Source organism: Apus apus, chromosome 2 (assembly GCF_020740795.1).
Source record: "Apus apus isolate bApuApu2 chromosome 2, bApuApu2.pri.cur, whole genome shotgun sequence".
NCBI lineage: Eukaryota > Metazoa > Chordata > Aves > Apodiformes > Apodidae > Apus > Apus apus.
Genome location: NC_067283.1, coordinates 55,347,786 through 55,370,822, shown reverse-complemented (window position 1 = coordinate 55,370,822; position 23,037 = coordinate 55,347,786). Strand labels below are relative to the sequence as shown.

Here is a 23,037-nt window from a genome sequence, read left to right as displayed (position 1 = left end):
TTTAGAGTGCCTGGTGTACTAGAACACAGCAGGTAGCAATGGCAGTGGATAAAAGGCTGCTCCTTTGGACTTTCTTCATCTTTTTCTTTGGCATAAGATAGTATGTGATAGTCAGGTGTAACTCATATCATGTATTATGAGGGTAGGTGGATTTTTGGGTTGCCTTGTTGTTTTTTTTTAATAAGCACATGGGTGGGTAGTAGAGTGATTTTAATTTTTTTTGAAGCTAGTGTGTTTTAAAGTCCAATGACATCATTCAGCATGCTGGTCAGCCAGCTGTGGGCCAGAGCATTTGGTGTATTGCCTGTGGTTGTCATCTCCTGTGTAGAAGTGGAATTTACTCTGCAAGGGCTTGAAAACCTATGGTCTTTATGTACTGATGCAACAGAACTCTATCTCTGTTTCTGTCAGCAGGGCTTTTGCCCCAGTATTCAGGAGAGTTAAACAGGTTAGGTGACAATTGGCACAGATGTAATCTAAAAAAGGCAAAACTTGGAAGGGAGAGAGAGAAACAGGGTGCAAGGAAAAGGATGAGAAGGGAGTGAAAATGTTTTTGATGCTAAAGCTGAAAAGGAGGAAAGATTCTGAAATAAACCAGGCTATGAGCTCCACTGTAGCAACCGTTATTCTGTCACAAGAAAGGAAAAAAAGGAAGGTTCTATAGTAGTAAAGACAAAATGTGATTTGCCTCTGGAAGTTGTAGCAGTATCTGTGGGAGGACTGGTGTTTTCTAATTTTATAAGCTGTGGCAGTTGTGCTAAATGTTGATGACAGATCAGATTGGAAGTGCATGCATTAAGCTATTTTGAGTGGTGAGAGAAAGACAAATTGTCCCAAAAATACAACTGAAAAAGAAAGAATCAGTAAACAATAGAGTTCCATTTTTCTTGCTAAGAAAAAGGTTTGACGACAAATACTTCTAATTAAGAAAGTGACAGATGTGGGTGTCAATATCTCTTCTTTCTGATGCTTTTAATTTTAGGAAAAAAAACTGTGCACAAGGTGATTTTGAGGATGCTTTTGTACAGGAGGGAATCATGTGAGGAGCATGCATGGATTGATGGGGGTGTTAGCTCTCAGAGGGAATTCTCAGGATGATGAAGAATCTGTTTCAAAGAGTTAACATTGCTAGCGAGTGAGTTACTGAACCCGTGCCCACTCTGCAAGCATCAGCTCTGATTGGCACCAAGAGGCCAACATTGATCCATCATTCAAAGCTTTGCAGCAAAGCAGTGAAAGTGACTGCATGGGCTGTGGTTCTGCCTCTCATCTTGTGAAAAGGTTACTGCTCTCTCATTTCCTCTTTGAGTCAAAGCGTTTCAAATTGAACAGCAATTTCTCAGAAGGATGAGAGCTGGAACTCTGCTACACTGTCATTGGGCTTGGTGGGACACTTAAGCTTCTGTTGGCTTAAACAAACAGGAATTACTTGGGCAAATTGTTCCTCATTTCCTCACTCCCTCTTCTCTGCCCCACAGTATAAGTAGCAAGGAAGAGCATCCATGATCATGTTTACTGTAATGAGTCTGTCCTCTGGGGGAAACTCTTCTGGCATCTTTTAATGTTGATCTAGTATTGATTTATGATTCTAATTGGTATGCTATAGCTCTTGTTCATTAAGTGGCCACATGCAGGGTTCTCATATTTCCTGTGTTCCCCATAAAAACCTGTGCATTTCATTAAATCTCAGCATTAAAGGAAGTGTTTCCTGGCAGAGCAATATTCTAACAGCACGTTGCAAGTGTGCAGGAGGGTCTCAAGGTCACAAGCTCCTTTCAGAGGTTAATTTAAGTCTGAAAGAAAGGTATTCTGTTCTAATTAAATAGTAATGAATGAGAGGCCAGGAATATTTGGTGTATAATGCAGTACCATGAAGCAAAGCCAAAATCATCTGCAAATGTATTATTTTATTTCATATTCTATTATAAAATACCCTTGGGTGTCTGTAATTTTTATTCTCAATCTTGCCTGTGACAGAAGGGGGATTGAGTGGTCAGCACTGTCATGCATATATGTGATAATAATACACCTCAGGAGTGGTTTTGAGAACTCTAATAGCATTCCTGACATACTGAAGAGGGCTTTAACAGGAGGGTGATGCCTTCCCCATTCTGCAGGATCTCATTTTAAATCAGAAGTGTAAGTGCTTTCTTTGCCATGTTCATACTAGAAAAGCCATGGCAAGTTTTTACTTCTTTCAGTAGCACCAGCAGAAATACAATCATGTTAATGACCCTATACAGCTGAATAAAAAAATCTCTGCTCAATTGCACAGCCTGGCGTCTGGAAAAGCTGCATGGGCTCATTGATGCTGCAGTCTGCCCTGCTCGGGCTGTGGACCCAGTTGTGCTCCTTTGGCTCTCAGAGGGCTTCTTGTGTTCACCACCTCCTTCTCTATCCTAGACCTAGGTAAGCAAGGTGGTGTTTTAGAAAGGTGGGGAGCCACGTTACCAAAAGCACTGGTGTGGTGTGAAGCCCACCAGCCATTGCTCCTGCAGAGAGAGAGGAGGTGTGCCACACCTACGGTGCACAGAGCTGGATTTGAAGGTGGGAATGTTAAAACCTCTTTCTGCCTTTTTATCAGCATACAAGTACAAATCTCTGGTTTTTACTAGCTGGCTGTAACTGGCTAGTGCAGGCTTGTTTTGCATCTGAGCTTAAATAGATACTTAACAATCTGGGATTTAGGTGATGGATTAGTTTACGATTAAATACAATGAAATACAGTTCTCTGTTACAGAGATTGCAATTGAGATTACACTGAGAGTTTTTCTGTCGTGCCAGGAAATTATGGGTCTGTTACCTCATTACCAGGCAGATGGGTCTAGTTCTCCCAACTTTACACATTTTTCAAATACTTAGAAACCTGTAAATTAAGGACCTGCTGGTAGTAAAATGTGTGGAAAAAATTATCTAGTATTGAGTTTTACACTGAAGTAATGGAACACACTGTCATCCAGAACCTCACTCTTCTATTAAATTACATGTCTAATGACTGTTACATTACATCATGTCACCTGTGGTTGTGCTTGCGTGAATCCCAAGCACAAATACAGGCTGGGGGAAGAATAGATTGAGAATAGCTCTGAGGAAAAGGACTTGGAGGTGTTGGCTGATGAGAAGCTCAGCATGAGCTGGCAATGTGTGCTTGCAGCCCAGAAAGCCAACTGTGTCCTGGGCTGCATTAACAGAAGTACAGCCAACTGGTCAAGGGTGGTAATTCTGCCCCTCTACTGTGCTCTGGTGAGACCTCACCTGGGGTACTGTGTCCAATTCTGGAGCCCCCAACATAAGAAGGACATGAGGCTATTGGAGCAAGTCCAGAAAAGGCCACAAAGATGATGAGAGGGCTGGAGCACCTTTCCTATGAGGACAGGCTGAGAGAGTTGGGGCTGTTCAGCCTGGAGAAGAGAAGGCTCTAGGGAGACCTCATAGCAGCCTTCCAGTACCTGAAGGGGCTACAGGAAAGCTGGGAGCAACTGTTTACAAGGGCATGTAGATATAGGATGGAGGGTAATGACTTTAAACTGGAAGAGGTTACATTTAGATTAGACATTAGGAGGAAATTCTTAAGTATGAGGGTGGTGAGACGCTCAAACACTTTGCCCAGGGAAGTTGGGGAAGTGTTCAAGGCCAGGTTGGATGGGGCTTGGAGCATCCTGATCTTGTGGGATGTGTCTGTGCCCATGCGGGGGGGTTGGATCTAGACGATCTTTAAGGTCCTTTCCGACCCAAACCATTCTGTGATTCTATGATTCTATGATATGATTCTCCTAGAGCATATCAATCCAAACTAATTCAGAGTGTCTGATTCTTAAATTATCTATGTAGTCTTTCCCAAAGCATTTCCAATGCTGCATCCACTCAGTTCTCCACTCCCTTCTCATACAGAAGGGATATTCGACCTCTGAATGTCTTCCCTGAGGAACAACTGTTATCACTATATATAAAGAGAATAGCTTTTAATAAGAGCTCATAATTGCATTTGTATTATTTATAGGTAGATCTGTGTGCTTAAGATCTATTTCTGATTCTGTAGAAGTTAGTATGCTGAAATTTATTGAAAGAGTAAATGAAAATGGTAATGACAATAATATTACTTGGTAAGGATAGCAGTTAAGAGTTTTATAAATATTTTTTTAATCATAATGAATTGTGAAGTTGATACAGAGTAGGTATTATTAAAAAATTCTTATAATTAGCAGGGCACCAATAGCATCAGAGTTTACATGAAATGTTTTTTTCAGCTACTGTACTTGACAGAAAATTACTTCTACAGAGACAAAGATAGGGACTCTCTGGAATATGTGCTGCTTATCCAGGATGACGTATTTTCTGTCTGAGAGTGTTTTTAAACCACAGAAACAAAAAGAGAAAAAGGGGGAGGGTTGGACAGAAGAGTCTGAGAACAGAGACCTCTATAATTAATCACATGTATGTTTATAATGTTTCCAGTGCCTGAGTCACATGCAGTTTTTTACCTGGTCACCATTTATGAGCACTAAATCTCTGCATTTACCTGCCTGAATTTGCTGTCTGCTAAGTTGGTAGTTATCTAAATGCTATCATATGTGCTCTACATACTATAGAGGGAAGTGACAGTAAACTTAATGTTGCAGATACAAACTGGAGGACAAACTGGGTTCTCTTCAGACCTTCCTTCCGTGGTATGACTTCCTTGCTTTTGATGAAACATGAATGATGACAGCTGGGTTAAGCTACAGACAGTAGCAGTTTGATAGGTAGGTCCCAACTACAGTTTGTGTCTTACAGACTCAGTAGCAATTGTAGCACATACTTGCTTTACTGAAAACATGCTATAGCACCCTACTCTGACTAATGGACTGGGGACCTGGACACACATACACATTTGTTTCTTGAACACAGTTTAGACTGTTACATCTGAAACTAGTATTGTCCTGGAAAAAAGCACAGTAGCACAATAACTGCTGCCATTGTAACTACTGCCCGTCTCTGAGCTATTTTAAAGCTAGCTCAGATTTATTTATCTTCAGTCGACCAAGTTCTCAGTATAGCCTTGGAGACACTTCACAGTGCCCTTTTGATTCCTGTTGGTTGTGCTTGCACTTCCTTGGTTTGTTTTGTGACTTACTTGAGTTGTTTTGTGGGTTTGTTTTGCCTTTTTTTTTTTTTTTTCTTGGTAACAAAGATTATTTGGAAAATTGCTCAGTTTTAAATGTAGTAAAATATAATAATTTTACATCCTCTTCTAATCTTCAAAATCTGAATATAAGATGAATTTGTTTCTGAACTTGAGTTCTGTGTTGAACCTTGTGTGTTCTTATTCACCAACTGTGCTGCATGTAGCTGTGCTAGTTTCAGATGGAGCTAATGCAGAGCTTCCCTCTCCCTGGAGAGGAGAGCTGCTAGTTATGTGTGCTGAGAGAGACTGTATGTCTGCTGGATTGAAGGATGGAACCTAGTGAGGATTTCAGCACGTGAATGCAGATTTCTGGTGCTTCTAAGTGATTTCTCTAGTTAAGACTTAACAATGGTAGATGTCTTATAATGTGATCCGACTGAAGGGTTATTTGCTGACCTTGAGCTCTTGCAGAAATGTGCTGCCTTCATATATTTGCTGTTCGTTCTTTCTCAAGATTTGGGACTTAGAAGTCTGTACTAGAAATAAAAACCAGTACAGACTCCTGTGATTGTTATGATAGCCATTTGTCACTGTTTGGATAGTTGCTCTGTCACCCGACCCCATCTGGGAGAGGGAAGCAGGAAAATAAAAAGAAATTTGTAGGCTGAAGTGAAAACAGATTTAATAGAATAATAATAACAAACTAATATTAACCCCAATGCTAATATAAGACACGAAGTTACACTCAGCTCCAGACAGCAGTTGGGAGCTGTGTGCTCCTAGCAGCGCAGGCTGAGTGCCCGCTGCTCACTGACCGCTCCAGTGAGAACAGCAAGTGGAGGAATGTACCTCAGGTGTGGGGCCACTGATGAGATGAATGGGACCCTCTCACAAAGGCAGACAGGTTAAAATCTCTAAAACATCCTTGCAAACTTCCCAATTTATAGTGAGGTTGATGTTTACAGTATGGAATACTTGGGTTGGCCAGCTTGGGTCAGCTGCCCTGGGCTTTGCCCCACCCAGACCACTGCACCTGCATGGTTCAGAGCTACCCTCGACCTTGGTCACTACAGACACCTGCATACCAGAGCATCTTGCCTCTGTTATTCTCACAGAATTGGACTCTGCAGCCTCTCAAAACTATAGTTTCTCTGACTAGAAAAATTATTTTAGAGTTCTGTCTCAGCAAAACTAGGACACCATTGTACGTTATGCTTAGGATCCGTATTTCCTTGGTGAAATTAGTTTAATAAGCTGCAGGTGAAATATCAGTAGGTCAAATGAGTACAGTGTGGCCTCAGTAGCTGCTACATGGGTATTAGATAATGTCTGAGAAGAGGCAGCCTGCTTCATGGTTTTAATATATTACAGCTGTGGGCCAAATTATTACATAATTCATACAAACTAGATCCTCAGCTTCTATAAGTTGTCTTGACTCCACTAACTGCTGGTGAGTTACTCCAGTGTTAGACTGTAGCTGAAGATGGGAAACGATTGTACCTTCTGAGTGTCTCTGTGACAGCTGGTACTTTTTGGAGGGTGAAGGAGGCTCTGGGAAAAAAGGAATTTGGTGTTTGGCATGGTACTTTGGCCAGTGCAAAATTAAGGTTTTTTCCACTTAAGGAATGTTTCCTACCTTACACTGGATACCACAGCTGTGTAATTGCTCTTTGCTGTTTTCTTTGTGGGGCATTGGAGGCTGCACTGGCTGCCAGGAGGAGGAATAAGACTGCATCAAAGCTAAGGGAAGATGTTAATAGCGAGATTAGCCCGCTTCCTTACACTGGGGAGAGACAGTCTTTAGGAAAGCAGACAGCATGTATAGTGGCCAGGGTGGCACTGCCACAGGTTTCTTTACATTATTAGGTTTTATTACATGTAGGTTTGTTCACTAATGAGCAGTAGAAAGAAATAAAACTTTTGGTCTGGCAAATTGCTGTCAACCAGACGTCCTTTTGCATCTGTTAAAGTGCAGAGCATGGGCGTGAACTTACCTGTTTATTTTAGCAGTTTTAAACCTTTTACAGAAGAAAACAACAAGAGACAGCTGATTTTTCACTATATGAACGCGTTTTGCCAGTCCTTCAGTCTTTGTCCCTTTAACAACATAGAACAAATACAACTTTGATAGAAAAACTATTTCGAGTAAGTACATCAGGTTGTGATCAGAAGGCAGATTTGTTCATACTGGGCAATTATACCTGTATTTTGTTTTTTAATTCATCCATATGTTAGATAACTATAAAACAAGCTTTTCTTCTTTAATTAGAGCTTTATTAGAGGTATTTTATTGCAGCTATGCTCACAAAAGTGATTGCTTGAAATACTTCTAATCTTACTTGAGAGAGAGGGAGCTGCTTGTGTGTGTTCATGACTGTTCAGTTGCTGACTTTGGTACATAATCCATACTGGTCCTTTGACCCCTTAGAGGTGGTGACACTATGAGGAGAATAAGACAAGAACTAAAGTGAATAGAATCTTGCTGCCAGCTGCAGAAGCCTTACCCAGCTGTGGTGCTCCAGCCCACTGATGACAGGGACAATGGTGTATTAAAACACTTTTCCACCAGTTCCTTCAGAACTCTTGAGGCCAAACTTTCAGCTTTGTGGTTAATACTAACCTTAAAAGAATTTTTATTAAACTTTGCAGTATCTTGTCTAAATCACAAGTTCCAGAAAATTGGATGAAAGTGACAGTGCTTTTTGGTAGAGGTTACTCAGCATCAAATAAAGCCCGACTCTCGTTTTATATGTGCATTTATCTTCTGCTATCTCTCTAATTAATGCTTCTGTGCTGGGCAAGAGGTGCAGATGCCTTTTGAAATGCTAATACTCGAATGGAAGATTCTGGTTCTCTGTCAGCTCCAGAGAAGATGCAGCAGAGGTCAGCAGCAAAAGGTTTAATAAAACTTCTGCATCCCAGTCACTTACCAAATTTCAGCTGTACAGAGACAACAGACTTCAAACAGCTGTTAACTGTTCTGTGTCTCCTACATTCCTTGCCTCACATTCCCTAAAAAGATTTAGGGATATGTTTTGTTCCTCTTTGTAGCCCAAGTGTTTCAGGATCCTCAATGATTGCTTCTCTGCAAAATGTTGTGTACCTTATCAGTGTAAGGGCTCAAAACCTGAAAAGACTATATTACTATGTTTATCATACTCAAGCACATCTTCACCAAAAAAAAACCAAACCCAACAAAAAAAGGTCAGAGGTTTGTTCAGTGGCTGCTCTATAGGAAATTAGAGCCCAGGACACAAGACATTTTCATTAACCATACAGAAGTCAACTTTGCCTTTGCCTTTCATTACTTTTGTTGTCTGTCATCAGACGTTCTGGTTCCCCCCTTAAGACTTCATATCTTCTGAGTAGGCATTTTTAAATACATTTCTGTATGGCAGTTCACCTTTTATGGCTGGTCTTCCTCAATACAGATAAGTGTCAAGATGTTTCTTTTCTGGACTTCTAACAGAAAATTAATCTATAAAATGATATGAATGTGGAAATCAGAAAAGAAAATGCCAGCCTAAACAGGAGAAGTGTAACTGAGAATTTTGAAAACCTGCAGGTTTCTCCTTGCCTGCTTGGAACAGGTTGCTCAGTAAGGTGATAAATCACTTCTCACTGCACTTGTGAGTGACTGTATAGGAAGTGCTTTAAAGGATTTCTGCTGCAAACTACTTCCTGCAGTTTGAAGCCTTGAAGAAACAAAAGGCTTCTTCAGACTCAACCACTCCTGCATAAGTTGTTTTCTATGTTTTTGCGAGAAGGTAAACAGATGCTAAACTCAGGACAGTTACTTAAGGTACTTAGGCGAGAGTAAGTAAATACTGGAAGCAAAAAAATTCCAGGGAAGGTCTTTCACATGTAACTGATTGATTGCGCTTGACTTTTATTTTTTATTCTTAATGGTGTGTAAGTTCACAGAAAGGACATGTAAAATTAAAGTACTAGTAAACAAAAGTGACTTAAAATTGTATAATGAATTTTCAAGCCTCACTGTAGGGGTTGTTAGCAACTGCCTAATTAGTATGAAAAAAAATTTAGTATGTTTCTAGCTCTTCTGGGAAAGAAAGATTGTTTATCTTGTCTGGGAAAAGTTTGTTCTCACCTTGGATCAGCAAAATCTGACTTTGGTGGCATTCCATGAAGAAGCGGCTTGTAGTGCTGCTTTTTTGAGACTAGTATCTAAATCTCAGTCTGTGGTGTTGTGACTGCTTTGGTCTAAGTTTACCAGGTTTTAGATCCCATCCCTTTAATTCCTCATATGCAGTCTAAAATGTTAATAAAGAAGAGTTTACAATTCTCTAATGTAATGGCTGGTTTTCCTCTATTTTTAGGACAAATTCTGCCATCTGTTACTTTGACATGAAAAGAGGGAGAGCAGTTTTGGGTGTCTTGTTAGCCTCTTCTCAGTCAGATACCCTCACCTGTCAGAGGGTGTCCTGATTGGACTTCTGCTGGTCATCTTCTCTTCCTTTTCTTTGGCCTCGTATCCTAGAAGACCAGAGTCTGGCAATTCTGGACGAGTGCTTATGCTTCCCCAGCTTCCAAAATCGTGTGCTCATGAATAACTCATGCTGAGACACTGGTGCTTATTCTGCCACTGAGTCAATATGCTGCCCCCAGCCATGCTGGCCTGTACAAGGATGAAAACTCACAGCTTGACCCCTTTTTAAAAAAATTCCTTTTGCCAAATATCCAACAGCAAGTCATGGTTCTTCAGCCTGTGAGATGCTGAGTTTGTTCTAAGAGGTGCTGAGTATTTCGGCTTTGATTTGCGCTCAGTTGATGGTGACAACTTTGCATTCATGTATCCTTTATTTTAAGCATTGTATCAGTCTGGAAGTAATAAAAAAGAAGGTACTTAGTTAGCAGCAGTCTCTGGGAGTTGCTTGTCCCGTGCACACTGGGTTTTTTCCAAAGTAATTGTACTTACCTGAAGACAGGAGGGTGCTCAGCACCATGGAAAACAAGTGAGCAGTTCTTAAATCTTGGAGCATTTCTTTATTTTGTACTGTATAGATTGTAACTGGAGAACAGTTTGAAATATTGACAATTAAAAAGAGAAGTGCAATAGTTGTAGCTATCGTTAACACTTTTCTTTGTCACTGAGGGAGGATAAGGTTTCAAGGCAGGGTGTTAGCTGCTTGATTTTTGTTAATGATCATGGGAGCAAGTTGGCTGTCCCCTGCAGAAGATGTTCCCCTGGTGAGCGCTTTGCATAGCAGTTTGAGCTGAGGGTAATATGTTCTCCAATTTATTTCAGATTTTTTTTTATTGTTTCCAAGGTGACACTGCATACCAGGCAAGCATAAATTAATGCATTATTACCCTCATATCTTCACACACTTTTATCTTTTTCTTTAAATCATAGCATTTGCAAATAAAATAATACTTTTATGTTCTTTAACACAAAACTCTTTAAAAAGTAAGGAGAAAAGAGGCTGTTCTCCAAGGTTGCCAAATATTACCAAGTACTTTTAACTGCAGAGCTACCTGACTGTAGTCCACAGGTTTGGTAACAGTCTGCAAAGATTTTTGGCAGGGTCACAGGAATCTGCTATCTGTGTATGGCCTGATGTATACATATAATTATTTGAATTATTTGTTAAGCTGGGGTCGACAGCGCAGTTGCTGGTCCTCCCCCCCCCCCCTTTTTTTTTTTTTACACATTGTTAAATCTCATCCAGGTTTACTATAAAATACAGAAGAACTGCGAATTATATTTTGTGTAAGCAAGTGCATAATGAGCATCAGGGCTTATTAAGGTCTCTGAAGAAGGCATGGGAAGTTGTTGGCTTTTTTTGTTGTTATGTCTTTCTGACTTCATATAGCAACTAGCACAACATTGTTGTCAGTGCCACCCTAATACAAATGTTTTACAGTGATAAGGGAGGCTTTGTGGTTTGAAATAACAGTGGTGTGAACCATGCAGTCAGAAGAAGTAAGCTAGCTGACTTCAAGTGAGTCTTGATGGGGAAGCAGAGGGTGAAGGAGGTAAGGGATTGTACTTAGCTGTTTTTTAAAGGCCTGATGATTTTATTAATAATTTATGGAATCCTTAGTGTGATTGGTTCGAAACAAACCAAACCATTTTTTTTTTTAATGACAAGTTTACAGTTCATTAATTGTATTGGTATTTAGTCTTTGGCTTCTGAGCTTCAGATGTGACCCTTTCTTGGGTAATCTTGCAGGTAATTCTGGGAAGGTGTTTATAGATTGAATAGACTTTAACTCTGAATATATCTCACAATCTGATATTTCTCCTTTTCTAGGAACTTACGTCTTTACATCTAAATGGGACATTTGACTATACTGCTTAGAGATAAAATGTAAATGGCATCTACTTGTGCTGTACCTGTCACAGGGAGTTAAAAAAGGCACTTCGATCTTCACAGCAGTTAACAGTATACTTCTAATAGACTGCATATAATCATACAACGGTTTGGGATGGAAAGGACCTTAAATATCATTTAGTTCCAACCCCTCTGCATGGGCAGGGACACCTCCTACTAGATCAAGTTGCATAAAGCCCCATCCAGCCTGGCCTTGAAAACTTCCAGGTAGGGGGCATGCACAGCCTCCTGAGCAACCTGTTCCAGTGTCTCACCATCCTCACACTAAAGAATTTCCTCCTAATGTCTGACCTAAATATCCCCTCTTCCAGTTTTAATCCATTACTCCTTGTACTCTTTACTACAAGACCTTGTAAAAAGTCCCTGCCTGCCTTTCCTGGAGTCTCCATTCAGATACTGGAAGCCTGCTATGAATTCTCTCTAGAGCCTTCTCCAGGCTGAACAAACCGAACTCTTTCAGCCTGTCTTCGAGAGGTCCTCCAGCCCTCTCATCATCTTTTCTAGACTTGCTCCAAGAGATCCATGTTCCTCTTATGTTAGGGGCTCCAGAATTGGACATAATACTCCAGGTGGGGTCTCACAAGAGTGGTGCAGAGGAGCAGAATCACCACCCTTGACCTGCTGGCCATGCTTCTTTTGACACAGCCCAGGACACGGTTGGCTTTCTGGGCTGTAAGCACACATTACTCTCTCATGTTGAACTTCTCATCAACCAACAGCACCAAGTCCTTCTCATCCAGACTGTTTTCAGTCTGTTCTCCACCCAACCTGTATTTGTGCTTGGGTTTCCCCCAACCTGGGAGTAGGACCTTGCACTTGGCCTTATTGAACTTCATGCAGTTTTCATGATTCTACTACTTAAGCCTGTCAGGGTCCCTCTGGGTGGTCTCCCTTCCAGTGTGTCAACTCACCACACAGTTTGGTGTCATCAGCAAAGTTGCTGAGGGTGCACTCAGTTTCATTGCCCGTGTCATTGACAAAGATGTTAACAGCACCAGTCCCAGTACTGACCCCTGGGGACACCACTCGTCACAGGTCTGCATCTGGATATCTTAACACCGTTCTGGTGAGAACAGCCCTCACTCACCCTTCTAGTCAAGACCAATAGTCAGGGGGGCAGGCTAAATGTGTGTCTTAACAGCCAATGTAGGTTTGGGGGTTTAATTTTTTATTTTTCAGGGTTTCTTGTTAAACTGTGATTTTAATATTTCTCCTAAAGTAATGCTAGGAAGTGTTATCTTCTGTATTCCTGACTACTAGATGCTTGTGAAAGTCAAAGCTGATTTTAATTACTTTGCTTCATTTTAAGTACAGCATTTTATCTTCCCTGCATCTTTTCTACTGGGAAGTAGCTTGTGTGTGTCTATTAGTCCAGGGTAAATGGCAGCAGTTTTGGAATTTAATTTTAGTAGTGAAAAAAAGCAGAGGGAACCCACTCCGTGCCCTCGAACGATACAGCTGGGACACATGCAGCTTGTCTGCGTGGGATTGTTTTCTGTTCTGTAACTGAAGGAAGAAAAGGGTACTGCAAATACTGCCTTTCAATGTTCATGTCTCTAATGTTAACATTTTTTTTAAAAGGTTAATTGCAGACAATTATGTGCTAAAGGAGCTACATCACAAGAAAAATCAGTATCACTAGGAAACTGCAACTTTGAATTAATGATAGAACTGAACAGTTATGCCAGAGCAGTTTATTTAAGGAGGCAGCACAGTTTTTTTGTTATAAACTGCCAAAGTGTGATGTGTTGTTGTAGTTTTGTTGGGGTTTTTTCATAACTGTTTAAAAAGGCTTATTTACCAATCCACACTGAATTCTTAAAGTGAGTGAATAATTAACCAAGTATTCTGATGTTTCAAATTTAGCATGCTATTCTTTAACATTGAAGTTTCAAAACTGCTTCTTGAATTAAGCTTTGTCTGTTATATGGGTTTCTTGAAGGCAAAAGGCACAGTTTGTGCTTACTTAGCATGAGAACCTCAGAGTTTAAATAGCTTCTATTTATTTTGGAATGTGTTTCTCTGGTAAGAGTAATTTACTGTTTTATAATACTTGTGACTAAAATTTCATTAGTGTATCTTGAAACAATGGCAAACTCGCTGAAATTTATTCTTTTTCCCCCTGCTTTTCAGCCCAGAATCCTGGAAGTTCATAAAACTGTTCAGTCAACATTCTGCCTTTATCCAATCTGGATAAATACCCTAGATGGGATCCATCTCAAAAATTCAGAGAAATAGTGCTGTGTTTTCTTGGTGAGCTAGTTAAACCTTTAGAGGTTTCCTATGGAAACTTTGTGGTTTGTTTTTCAGAAAAAGTTATATACATGAAACATAAGCAGTCTGCTGTGGAGGTGCCTTCAGGTCCTTACCTGAAAGCATTCCAGGCCCTCCTGACTCTATTTGTTTTAGGTGGATACTATGTGACTCTAAAATACCCTGATGAGAACAAAAAGCAAAATAACAAAAATCAACAACCTAAAGTAAAATAAAAAAACAACCAACCAAAAAAAAAACCAACAACCCTCAACCCCAAAAGAAGGAAAGAGAATGCGAAGAGAAAGAAAAACTCTGGTTGGCCTAAACCCTCTGAGGATTTTTTGTTGCTCAGTGCCTCGTGTTATGTTGCTTGACAGCTCTAGAAATTACTTGGTGGACTAGGCTGATCTCACACAAATTTTATACTTTCACTCCCTTTAGGATTATGAGGTTAGCTCACTCCTGATAAATGTCAGTATAAAGCAGCAGAAAATGAAGCTTGAGTTGGTCATGACCTTGTATGCATAGTGATAATTAATAGCTAATGAGACTGGTAAAACATGGTTCTGAAATGCAGTAGACTGCATCATCTAGACTCTTTAGAAATTAAAATTTTAAATTACATTTAGAAAAGGAGTTGAAGACATCTTTTGCCATCATGGGCAAAAAGAGAACTTCCTGCAGTAAAGGTTATGTGCCATATAGGTCACTGAAATACATGTCAGCTAGAATACAGTTATGCTACAGAGTCAGAATTATTTATGGATTGCAGGTCAGATGGTAGGAAAGCATGGGTTAGACTAATATAATAACTGATTTTAATCCATACTTTGAATAAGGGTGGCTGTTTTAAATTGTATGGAGGGGCCTTTCTTGTTACTTTTTTTTTTCAGAGATAATTTCTTCCACTTGCATAGTAGTGAGCTTGATATGTGATTCTCCAGAGCCTGTTCTCCTGGACTAGTTTGTACTCTGGAATAAATACAAAAAGTACACCAAAGCAAACAACTGAAAACCAATTATTACAAAGTATTCTTAAGTTACTTTAGTATGAAGTTGTTTTTTTTTCTGTATATATCTCAACTCCCCTTTTTCCTTAGCAGTTAATGCTGATCTCTGAGTTGATGCTGTCTAGGACAACTTTTCATGCAATGACTCTACTTGACTTGTATTAATTGGGGAATGGCTTTGAATTCTGCTCACCTGAATCAGGCAATTTCTTCCACAGAGCTCAAAAGGAACAAGTCAAATGCAGCTTTTGACTCTTGACCAAACATTGGCTTGCTTTTATTCGTGTGCTTGGTCGATGAGCTACAAAGAGCAGTCATGCTCTGAAGATAAAACTGAAACTTTTTATTATGCTTGTGAGGCAGAGAATACAAGTTGACATTTACTCCTAATGTATCTTTTTAAAATTCATTAGGATTGACTTTGTGAATTTTCTTTTTTCTGACGTTTCTAAAAGGGAAGGAAAAGAGAATAATAAAGGATTCTTCTCTTCGTGTTCATTAGTGTAATGCTTAGACTTTTTACAAATGTTAAGCTCCCAACCATGATTCCTTATTCTCTGTTAGTTACTTCTGGCTTTGAGGGGGCTGCAAGTGAACTACCTGGAGAGAGGATGTGTTGAAAATGGATGTAGCACTTTCTGGCAGTGGAGCCATGTTAAGGCAGTGGAGCCAGGAGCCCTGACAGAGCACTTGTGTAGGTCCAGGTAGATGAAGTCGGTTGCTCTTCCTTTGTCCACCAATGCCATCACCCCATTGCTGAAGGCCACCAAATTAGTCAGACAGGATTTGCCCATTTTGAAGCCATATTGACTGTCACCAGTCACCCCTTTGTTTTCCACGTGCCTTAGCAGAGCCTTTAGGAGAATCTGCTCCATGATCTTGTCAGGCACAGAGGTGAGACTGATTGCTCTATAGTTCCCTGGGTCTTCCTTTTTTTGCTTCTTGAAAATAGGAGTTATGTTTCTCCTTTGTCGGTCAGTGGGAATTTTGCCAGATTGCCAGGACTTTTCAAATGTGATGGACAGAGGCTTTGCAACTTCATCAGCCAGTTCCTTCAGGAGCTGTGGATGAATCCCATCAGGTTCCATGGACTTGTGCACCTTCAGGTCCTTCAGATGGTCATAAATCCGCTGTTCTTCTACAGTGGGGAGGTCTTCCTTTTCACAGTCCACGCCTTCACATTCTCTAACTTGGATGGTGTGACCAAAGCCTTTGCTGGTGAAGACTGAGGCAAAGTAGTCATTGAGCACCTCGGCCTTCTCTCTGTGCTGCATGGCCAGGTCTCCAGTTTCCTTCTGAAGTGGGCCCACATTTTCCTTTGTCCTCCTCTTACAGCTGACATACCTTTAGAAACTTTTCTTATTGTTCTTAACATCGCTGGCCAGGTCCAACTCTGCTTTGGCCTTCCTTACCTGATCACTTGCTTCTCTGACAACTTGTCTGTACTGCCCCCAGGACACCTGGTCCTGCTTCTACTCTGTGTATACCTTGTTTTTACATTTAACTGTGTCCAGAAGCTCCTTGCTCATCCATTCAGGCCTCCTGGCTCTCCTGCCTGCCTTCCTCTTCACTGGGACACTTAGCTCCTGGGCATGGAGGAAGTGATCCTTGAATATGGACCAGCTTTCCTGGGCTCTCCTTCCCTCCAGAACTTCATCTCACAGTACCCTACCAAGCAGATCCTTGAAGAGGCCAAGACCTGCTCTTTTGAAATTGAGGGTAGTGAGCTTGCTTCTGCCCTTCCTCACTGCCCTAAGGATCCTAAATTTGACCATGTCATGGTCACTGCAGCCTAGTTTCCCATTAAGTCTTATATCATCAACCAGCCCGTCTCTGTTGGTGAGAACAAGGTCCAGCATAACATTTTTTCTTCCTGGTTCCTTTACCTTTTGGAGAAGGAAGTTGTCATTAATGTAGTCCAGGAGCTTCCTGGATTGCTGATGCCTTGCTGTGTTGTCCCTCCAGCAGATAGTGTGGTGGTTTAAATCCCTCATGAGGATGATGGCCTGTGAGCACAAAGTTTCTCCTATCTGCCTGTAGAGGGGCTTATATGCTTGGTCATCCTGGTCAGGTGCCTATAGCAGACTCCCACTGTGATGTCATCAGCCCCTGTCTTCCCTTTAACCCTGACCCATAAGCTCTGTCAGCTCCTCACCATCCCCAGGTGCAGCTCCATGGACTCCAGGTGGTCGTTGACGTAGAGAGCAGCATCGCCTGCTCTTCTCCCCTGCCTGTCCATCCTAAAGAGCTTATTCCCATCCCTCCCCACACTGCAGTCACAGGAGTTGTCCCATTATGTCTCAGTGATGCCAATAACATCAGCCCTGCAGGCATGCACACAGCTGCAATTCCTCTTGTTTTGTTATTGTCTGTTGTTTGGGGAATTGTTTATTCCCACTGCGTTGTGCATCTGCATAGAGGCATCTAAGATGGGCCCCCTTTGAAGCAGTCATGTTGGCAGGGATAACATTTTGCAGGTGAGATGCTTTCCTGTTGGCTTGCAATCCTTCTGCAGGCCCAGGGCATCTTTTACTGGCTCTGTCCTCAATGTGGTGGGTGTGGGATGGGTTGAAGGTCCCCTCCCCCAGCATCACTAATTTAAAGCCCTCCTAACTAAATTGGGCAGACTCTGGCCAAAGACTCTCTCCCCTTTCTCAGACGAGAGACCAGGTTTTTTGAAGTGAGTCTATGTAGCCAAAGCCCTCACTCTGGCTCTTCTTCTGTAACCCTTTGTTAACTTTTCCGATTCATTTGGCCCTCTTCAGCCCTTTCCCTTTGGAAGGACTGATGACAACACTACCTGTGCTCCCAGTCCCTCCACTGCTGCTCCCAGTGCTCTATAGTCTTTCCTGATAGTCTTCAGGTTACTCCTGTCTGTATCATTGGTACCCACGTGAAATGGTAGAAGAGGATAATAGTTGGTGGGCCATACAAGTTTGTGTATCCTTTTTGTTACGTCTCTGATACAAGCCTGTGGTAAGCTGCAGACCCCTCTAGCAGACGGGTCCAGTCTGTAAATGGGTCCCTCAGTACCCCTGAGAAGGGAGACCCCACGACTGTTACTCTTTGCTGCTGCTTCTGAGCACTTCTTACATGGTGGCTGAGTGAGCTGCCTTAGTCGGTTCTGGCAGCTGATCTTGCATGGGTTGCTTTTTCCTTTCAGTCTGCAGAACTGTGAAATGGTCCTGCAGGTGCACTTCAGGTTTTGAAGGAGGTCTCTTCTTCCTTCAAGTTTTTTGATTTCACAATATTCCATTCCTCTTTATCATTTTCGTCCTCATTCACTTCCCTCCTTTCTGTATTTGACAATGGGGGAGTTTTTGCGTCTTTGCTTTTAGGCTCTGGGTTTGCCTCAGCATGTGTCTGGATCGATTATCTCTCTCCTTTTCTGCCTCCCTGATATTCCTCAGCCTTCTTACCATCTCCTGCAGTTCAGCAACCTGCTGCAGAAGGTCCTCAACCTGTGCACACCTTTTGCACCTAGGATTGCCCCCAGCCCCTGCCCCGCGGGAGAGGACTTGCCATTTCCCACAGCCTGTGGTTTGTGCAGCTACCTCCTTCCTCACGACCTCTGTCTGGGTGGAGGCATCAGTCACCAGCAGGGTGGATGGTGCAGACCTCCCAGCCGTAGGTGCAGTCTCGGCTCTGCACCGTGTGCTCACCCTGTTGCCCTCTCTGTTTGGTAGGACGTGTGCCCTTGAGCCCTGCAGAAGAGCTTGGAGCCCTGCCCTTTGAAGGAGAGTGCCCTTCCTGTGAAAATCTAATATTTTTATTCGTTTCTGCTGGTTTTGGACTGTTCTGAGTTGGGCATGTAGAACAGCACTGAAGCATTTGTATTTATTCTGGTTGGTTTCTGTGTCCTCAGTAAAACCCGATGCAGAAGATGCTGCCCTGCCTCCTGCTGTGTCTGTGGAAGCATCAGTTTTGGAGAGATTATTTTTAGAACACAGCTTTTATAGCAGCCTTGGTAGTAGCACAGAGCAGTGAATTTGAAATGCCATAGTTGCACATGAACTAACATACAACAATTGAACTTAACAGCTTCTGCTGAAGCAGCTTCAATTTTGCAAAGAAAATGGTGGCCAGTAATTGCACGTCTCTTTTGAAATCTTTGAACAAAGCCAAAACATGAGATTTTGTACAGGTTGTACTGATGTGGGGAGTTTGTAGACCCTGCAGCATTCTTCTAAAATCCTGAGAAGAAAAATATGTCCCAATATGCTTTGCCCAACTCCCCATGACTAATTTGCTGGTGAATTCTTGTACCTCTTGTAAAGTACAGTAACACTGGAGAATAGGAGCCACGTATTTAACTTGCTAGAAAATGCAGAAATCACAGCTTTATTTTCAGAACTCAGTTCAGCCTTATCTGTTGAAACAGTGGAAACACTTTCACCTGTCTTCTTAGCTGCTGCTTAAAACTCCAGGAATTCTGCAAGGTGGAAAGCTACATTTCTGTGAACTTTTTATTTTAAAATAATATTCTTAGACTGTTCTTTCTGTAGCAACATTGAAGTTTCATTATAATTTTGATAAGAATTTATAGAGTAAATATTTTATGCATTCTGCAATTAAAAAACAGGAAGCAAGTTGAGATAAATACAACAACATTACAATTTCTGTCTGATTTGCAGCAACATTACTGTCTAAAGGATGGTGAGGATTTGAAATAAAATTCATACACATTTTGTGTATCCAAGAAGGACCTAAAAAACACCAAGCATTTGCCTTCCATATTTGAGGAGGAGTATTTTTAATAATCAAGGAGAAGAGCAGAAAGATGATCACAGCAGTAGCAACTAAAATACAAATCTTTGGAACATTTGTGGCATACCAGCAGTCCAGGAAGTATCAATGTTATCCTACTCTGATATCCTCTGAGGCTGGATACACAGCACTCAGGCTTTTTCAAATGCTTTGCTGACTGAATGATACATTTGAAAGATACCTGAGAGTTATCTTTCTAGAGCCATGCAGATAGAAGTCTTGCCTTACTGATGCAGGGAGAGGTATGAGCATCTTAGTGATGTGTAGCTCTCTCAGCAAAGAAGGGACACTAAATTTGCCAGTTTTACAGTTCATCTGTTACCTTATTTTGTATCACCTCATATCAACTCTTGTTTTAACATGCTTTTAACTAACTTCTATTCCCGTGAGTGTTTAATGCTTGTACCCCTTAGCGCTCTTGAGAAAATAAATATTAAATGTAGTAAGGTGGATTAATTTTTCATTTCACTGCTCATTGCTTTCCTTTCAGCTTCTTGCCTGATTACATCAGTGGTGATTTTGATTCCATTGAGCCTGAAGTCAAGGAGTACTACAAGGTCAAGGTAAATTAAATCTCTTTGATGAGTTTGTGTGTTAGAGCATTGTAGGATCCACCCCATTAGTGTCCCTGTTGGTCATTAAGTGATTCTGGCTTCATTGGTTTCTTTGAGACTTCAGTTGTGAAGCACCTTTGAAGCTCAGATACTGTACTTTGCCAGGCACTGTATTAATGTCTGAAGTAAACACGGGAGGTGCAGTGCTGCCCAAGTCCTGTGTAAGGTGCAGTTTCATAGCATCAGCTCAAGAAATGGATCAGAGGTTGCTAGAGATTATAGCAACTAGAAACTGGGATAAAAATTCCTGAAGAATCTGTGACTTCTTTTGTGCAGTGTGATATGGAGCAATAAAGATTAATTTCCCATGGTTGGCACCCATGGATTTTCTAGAGAGAGTTTCTCTGTGATTTTTGATGATATGACTTTACCTTTTTAGCAGGAAGCTGCACATGAAGAAATTTGTCTCTTTCATCACCCACTGAAGCATTGAATTATGCCCTGACTACTTCTGTGCTTCACTGGTGGAGTGCCATCTGTAATGGATTTTTGAACACATTCCTGCAGACATTAATTTATGCCCAGTGTAACCCTACTTTTCTAGCGAGCAGGATAAATGTAAACTCACATTTCTTAGGTCTTAGGGCTCAAAGTTCTGCCTTTAGCTAACTATCTGGCATTTAAAGTTTTGCCTGCCCTCCTAGGTAGGTTTTTGTGCCTAGTGCAGTGCTTTATCCTCACGTCTTGGACAGAAGGTTTCTGCAAATTTAGAGTTCACCTCATTGTGCCAGCTTGCCTTTGCAATAGGCTGCACTTGCAACAGCAGTGTTTGAACCCTTGAGCTAGTGGACTTAGAGGTCCATGATCTGTCTGTTGCTAATTCAAAGTATGAGGCTGAAATTTCCCTAGGATCTTCCCTGATGGACTTGGGATCAAATGGTTAGAAGAAAAGGTTTTGGACTGTGAGGGGAAGACTGGAGGAGCATGTAGGACTGGGTTTTAATCCCTCTCTGAACACTGTGTGTGTTTTTTTCCATGTTTTACTTCATTGCTTAGAAGGGAGAAGTGTGCGATGGCTGTCTAACTTGGGAGAAGAGCTCAAGAAGAATCCTTGGGAATCTTTAGGTTACAGTTTGGGGAGAGAAAATAAAATAAAAACCTTGGGATGAATGCTGTTCATTACAGACTAGAAAGTAATGATCTATGAGTAAATGGGGAAATGACAAAAGGCACTGCTCCGTTTGGCATGGAAGTGGGTATTAATGCTTATATAAGCTGCTTGGGTAGGTGACCAAAGAATGTGGGTTGAGGGTTGTTCAGCAGAGAGGGAAGATGGAAGTGGTAGGAGGGAGAAGAATACAGTAGGCTATGGAAAGGGATAAGATGAGCTAAACGAGTTTCACGTTTTTAATGGGGATTGCTTTTCTGGCCATAGCATCTCTTCTGTCAGCTCCCTTGTAGCTGACTGTTGATGTGCACTTTACATCTTCTCTGTGAACATGCAGTGAACCATTCTGCTTCATACAAAGTTAAGACACCCATGCAAGTGCTGGGCTAGTAGGCTGTAAAGGAAGCAGTATTTCATCAGGATGGTGAAGGTATAAAAAAAAAGAGCATAATCTAGCCTATAGGATCCTTCTATGGGGTCCTCACACATGACTGAGGAAAATGCAGTCTGACTTTAGAATTTTACGTTTGGGTGTATGTGGTAGGGAAAATATTTTTTGCATTTTGAAATTAAAACTTCTGTAGTCAGAAAATTAGAAGGGTAAATATGGGTGGATGTCTAAGGAAGTCTTGAGCAAAATATGTAATATAATACAGGATTTCGAGAGAGATGTTTGTGTCTTTTCTTGTAAAGTGTCTTGCCCAGTAAAGTACCTTCTCTAGTCCAGGCAATTTCCAAAGTCACTGTCATGTGTCAGTGTTGTGTGTTGATGACCCAGAATAAGTTAGAACTGCTTAAAATAGGCTGTGAGAGAACTTCAGGTGAGTAGATCAGCATAGTGCCATTGCCTTGAGAGAAGTACAGCAATAGTATTACTGGGTGGTTTACAAACATCCTCTTGTATCCAGTGCTGATGATTATGAAGGGGAAAACAGAAGAATTGTTCTAGCAAAGCTTAGGGTGACGTAATGTTGCTGTTTTCAGTGAGGAAGTGGATGAGAATCCACAGAAAGCACACCTGCTGACTTACTGATCAGTATTTCCCTGTACAAAATAAAGCCCTTTGCCATGCTAGCTTTTGATCTTTGTCATCAACTGCTTGATTGGCATGCGCCCACAGCCTTCCACAGGCTTGCTTCCAAATAGTCACCTTTGCTCAAATGAAAAGCCTGAACATTTCTTATCAGACAGAATTACATGAAAGCATGTACCTTCATCATGTGATGTTACTCCAGTTTCATTTGCCCAGGTTAGTATCAAGAATGTCATTAGTTATCTGGGCTTCTTTGAAGTTGGGCACATTACCATCAGACAACTAAATATTTACTTTTCCTTTGAAATGTGTCTCTAGGAAAACTTTTTCAGGGCTTTAGGTCTTCATCACGAAGTAGCAATAATACTTTGTAGGAATTCCTAATGCTTCTGCTCCCATTTACTGACAAGCCACGTTTCCCATTCCATCAAGTACAGGAAATTTTCCTGGCCATATTCACCTGTCTTGAGTTGCTGCCAGGCCAGGGTTAGTAATGACATTGTAGTTATGATTTTAGATTCATCAAAACTCACTTTCTGTGTAGAGTATTTTATACTGTAGTGTAGATTTTCGTTTCTTGGTGCTCCTTGCTTTTTTTTTCTATATATACCTAATGTAACTTATTCCAAAATGTTACACAAAGGAAAAGTGACACTTTTTGAAGACGCTTACTTGGGGTATGTCAAGAGCTCTGCCTTCTGACTGTAACATTACTGTGACCATCAAGGAAATGGGGGTGTGGGGGTTTGTATTCTTTTTGTACAGATATAACCAATTCATTATGGCCAG

At 41.2% G+C, this 23,037-nt stretch overlaps 1 protein-coding gene across 2 annotated transcripts in view; it reads left to right on the top strand.

Annotated features, from left to right (window-relative positions):
- Positions 1–23,037, top strand: part of TPK1 (thiamin pyrophosphokinase 1) — a 341,274-nt gene that overhangs the window by 153,807 nt on the left and 164,430 nt on the right. The window contains exon 4 of one of the 2 annotated variants that reach the window (XM_051611450.1): positions 19,984–20,056. The exons of the other annotated variant lie outside the window; for it this stretch is intronic. Within the exon in view, the coding sequence (XP_051467410.1) occupies positions 19,984–20,056 (73 nt within the window). The remainder of the gene's footprint in view (positions 1–19,983; positions 20,057–23,037) is intronic. 2 annotated transcript variants of the gene reach the window in all.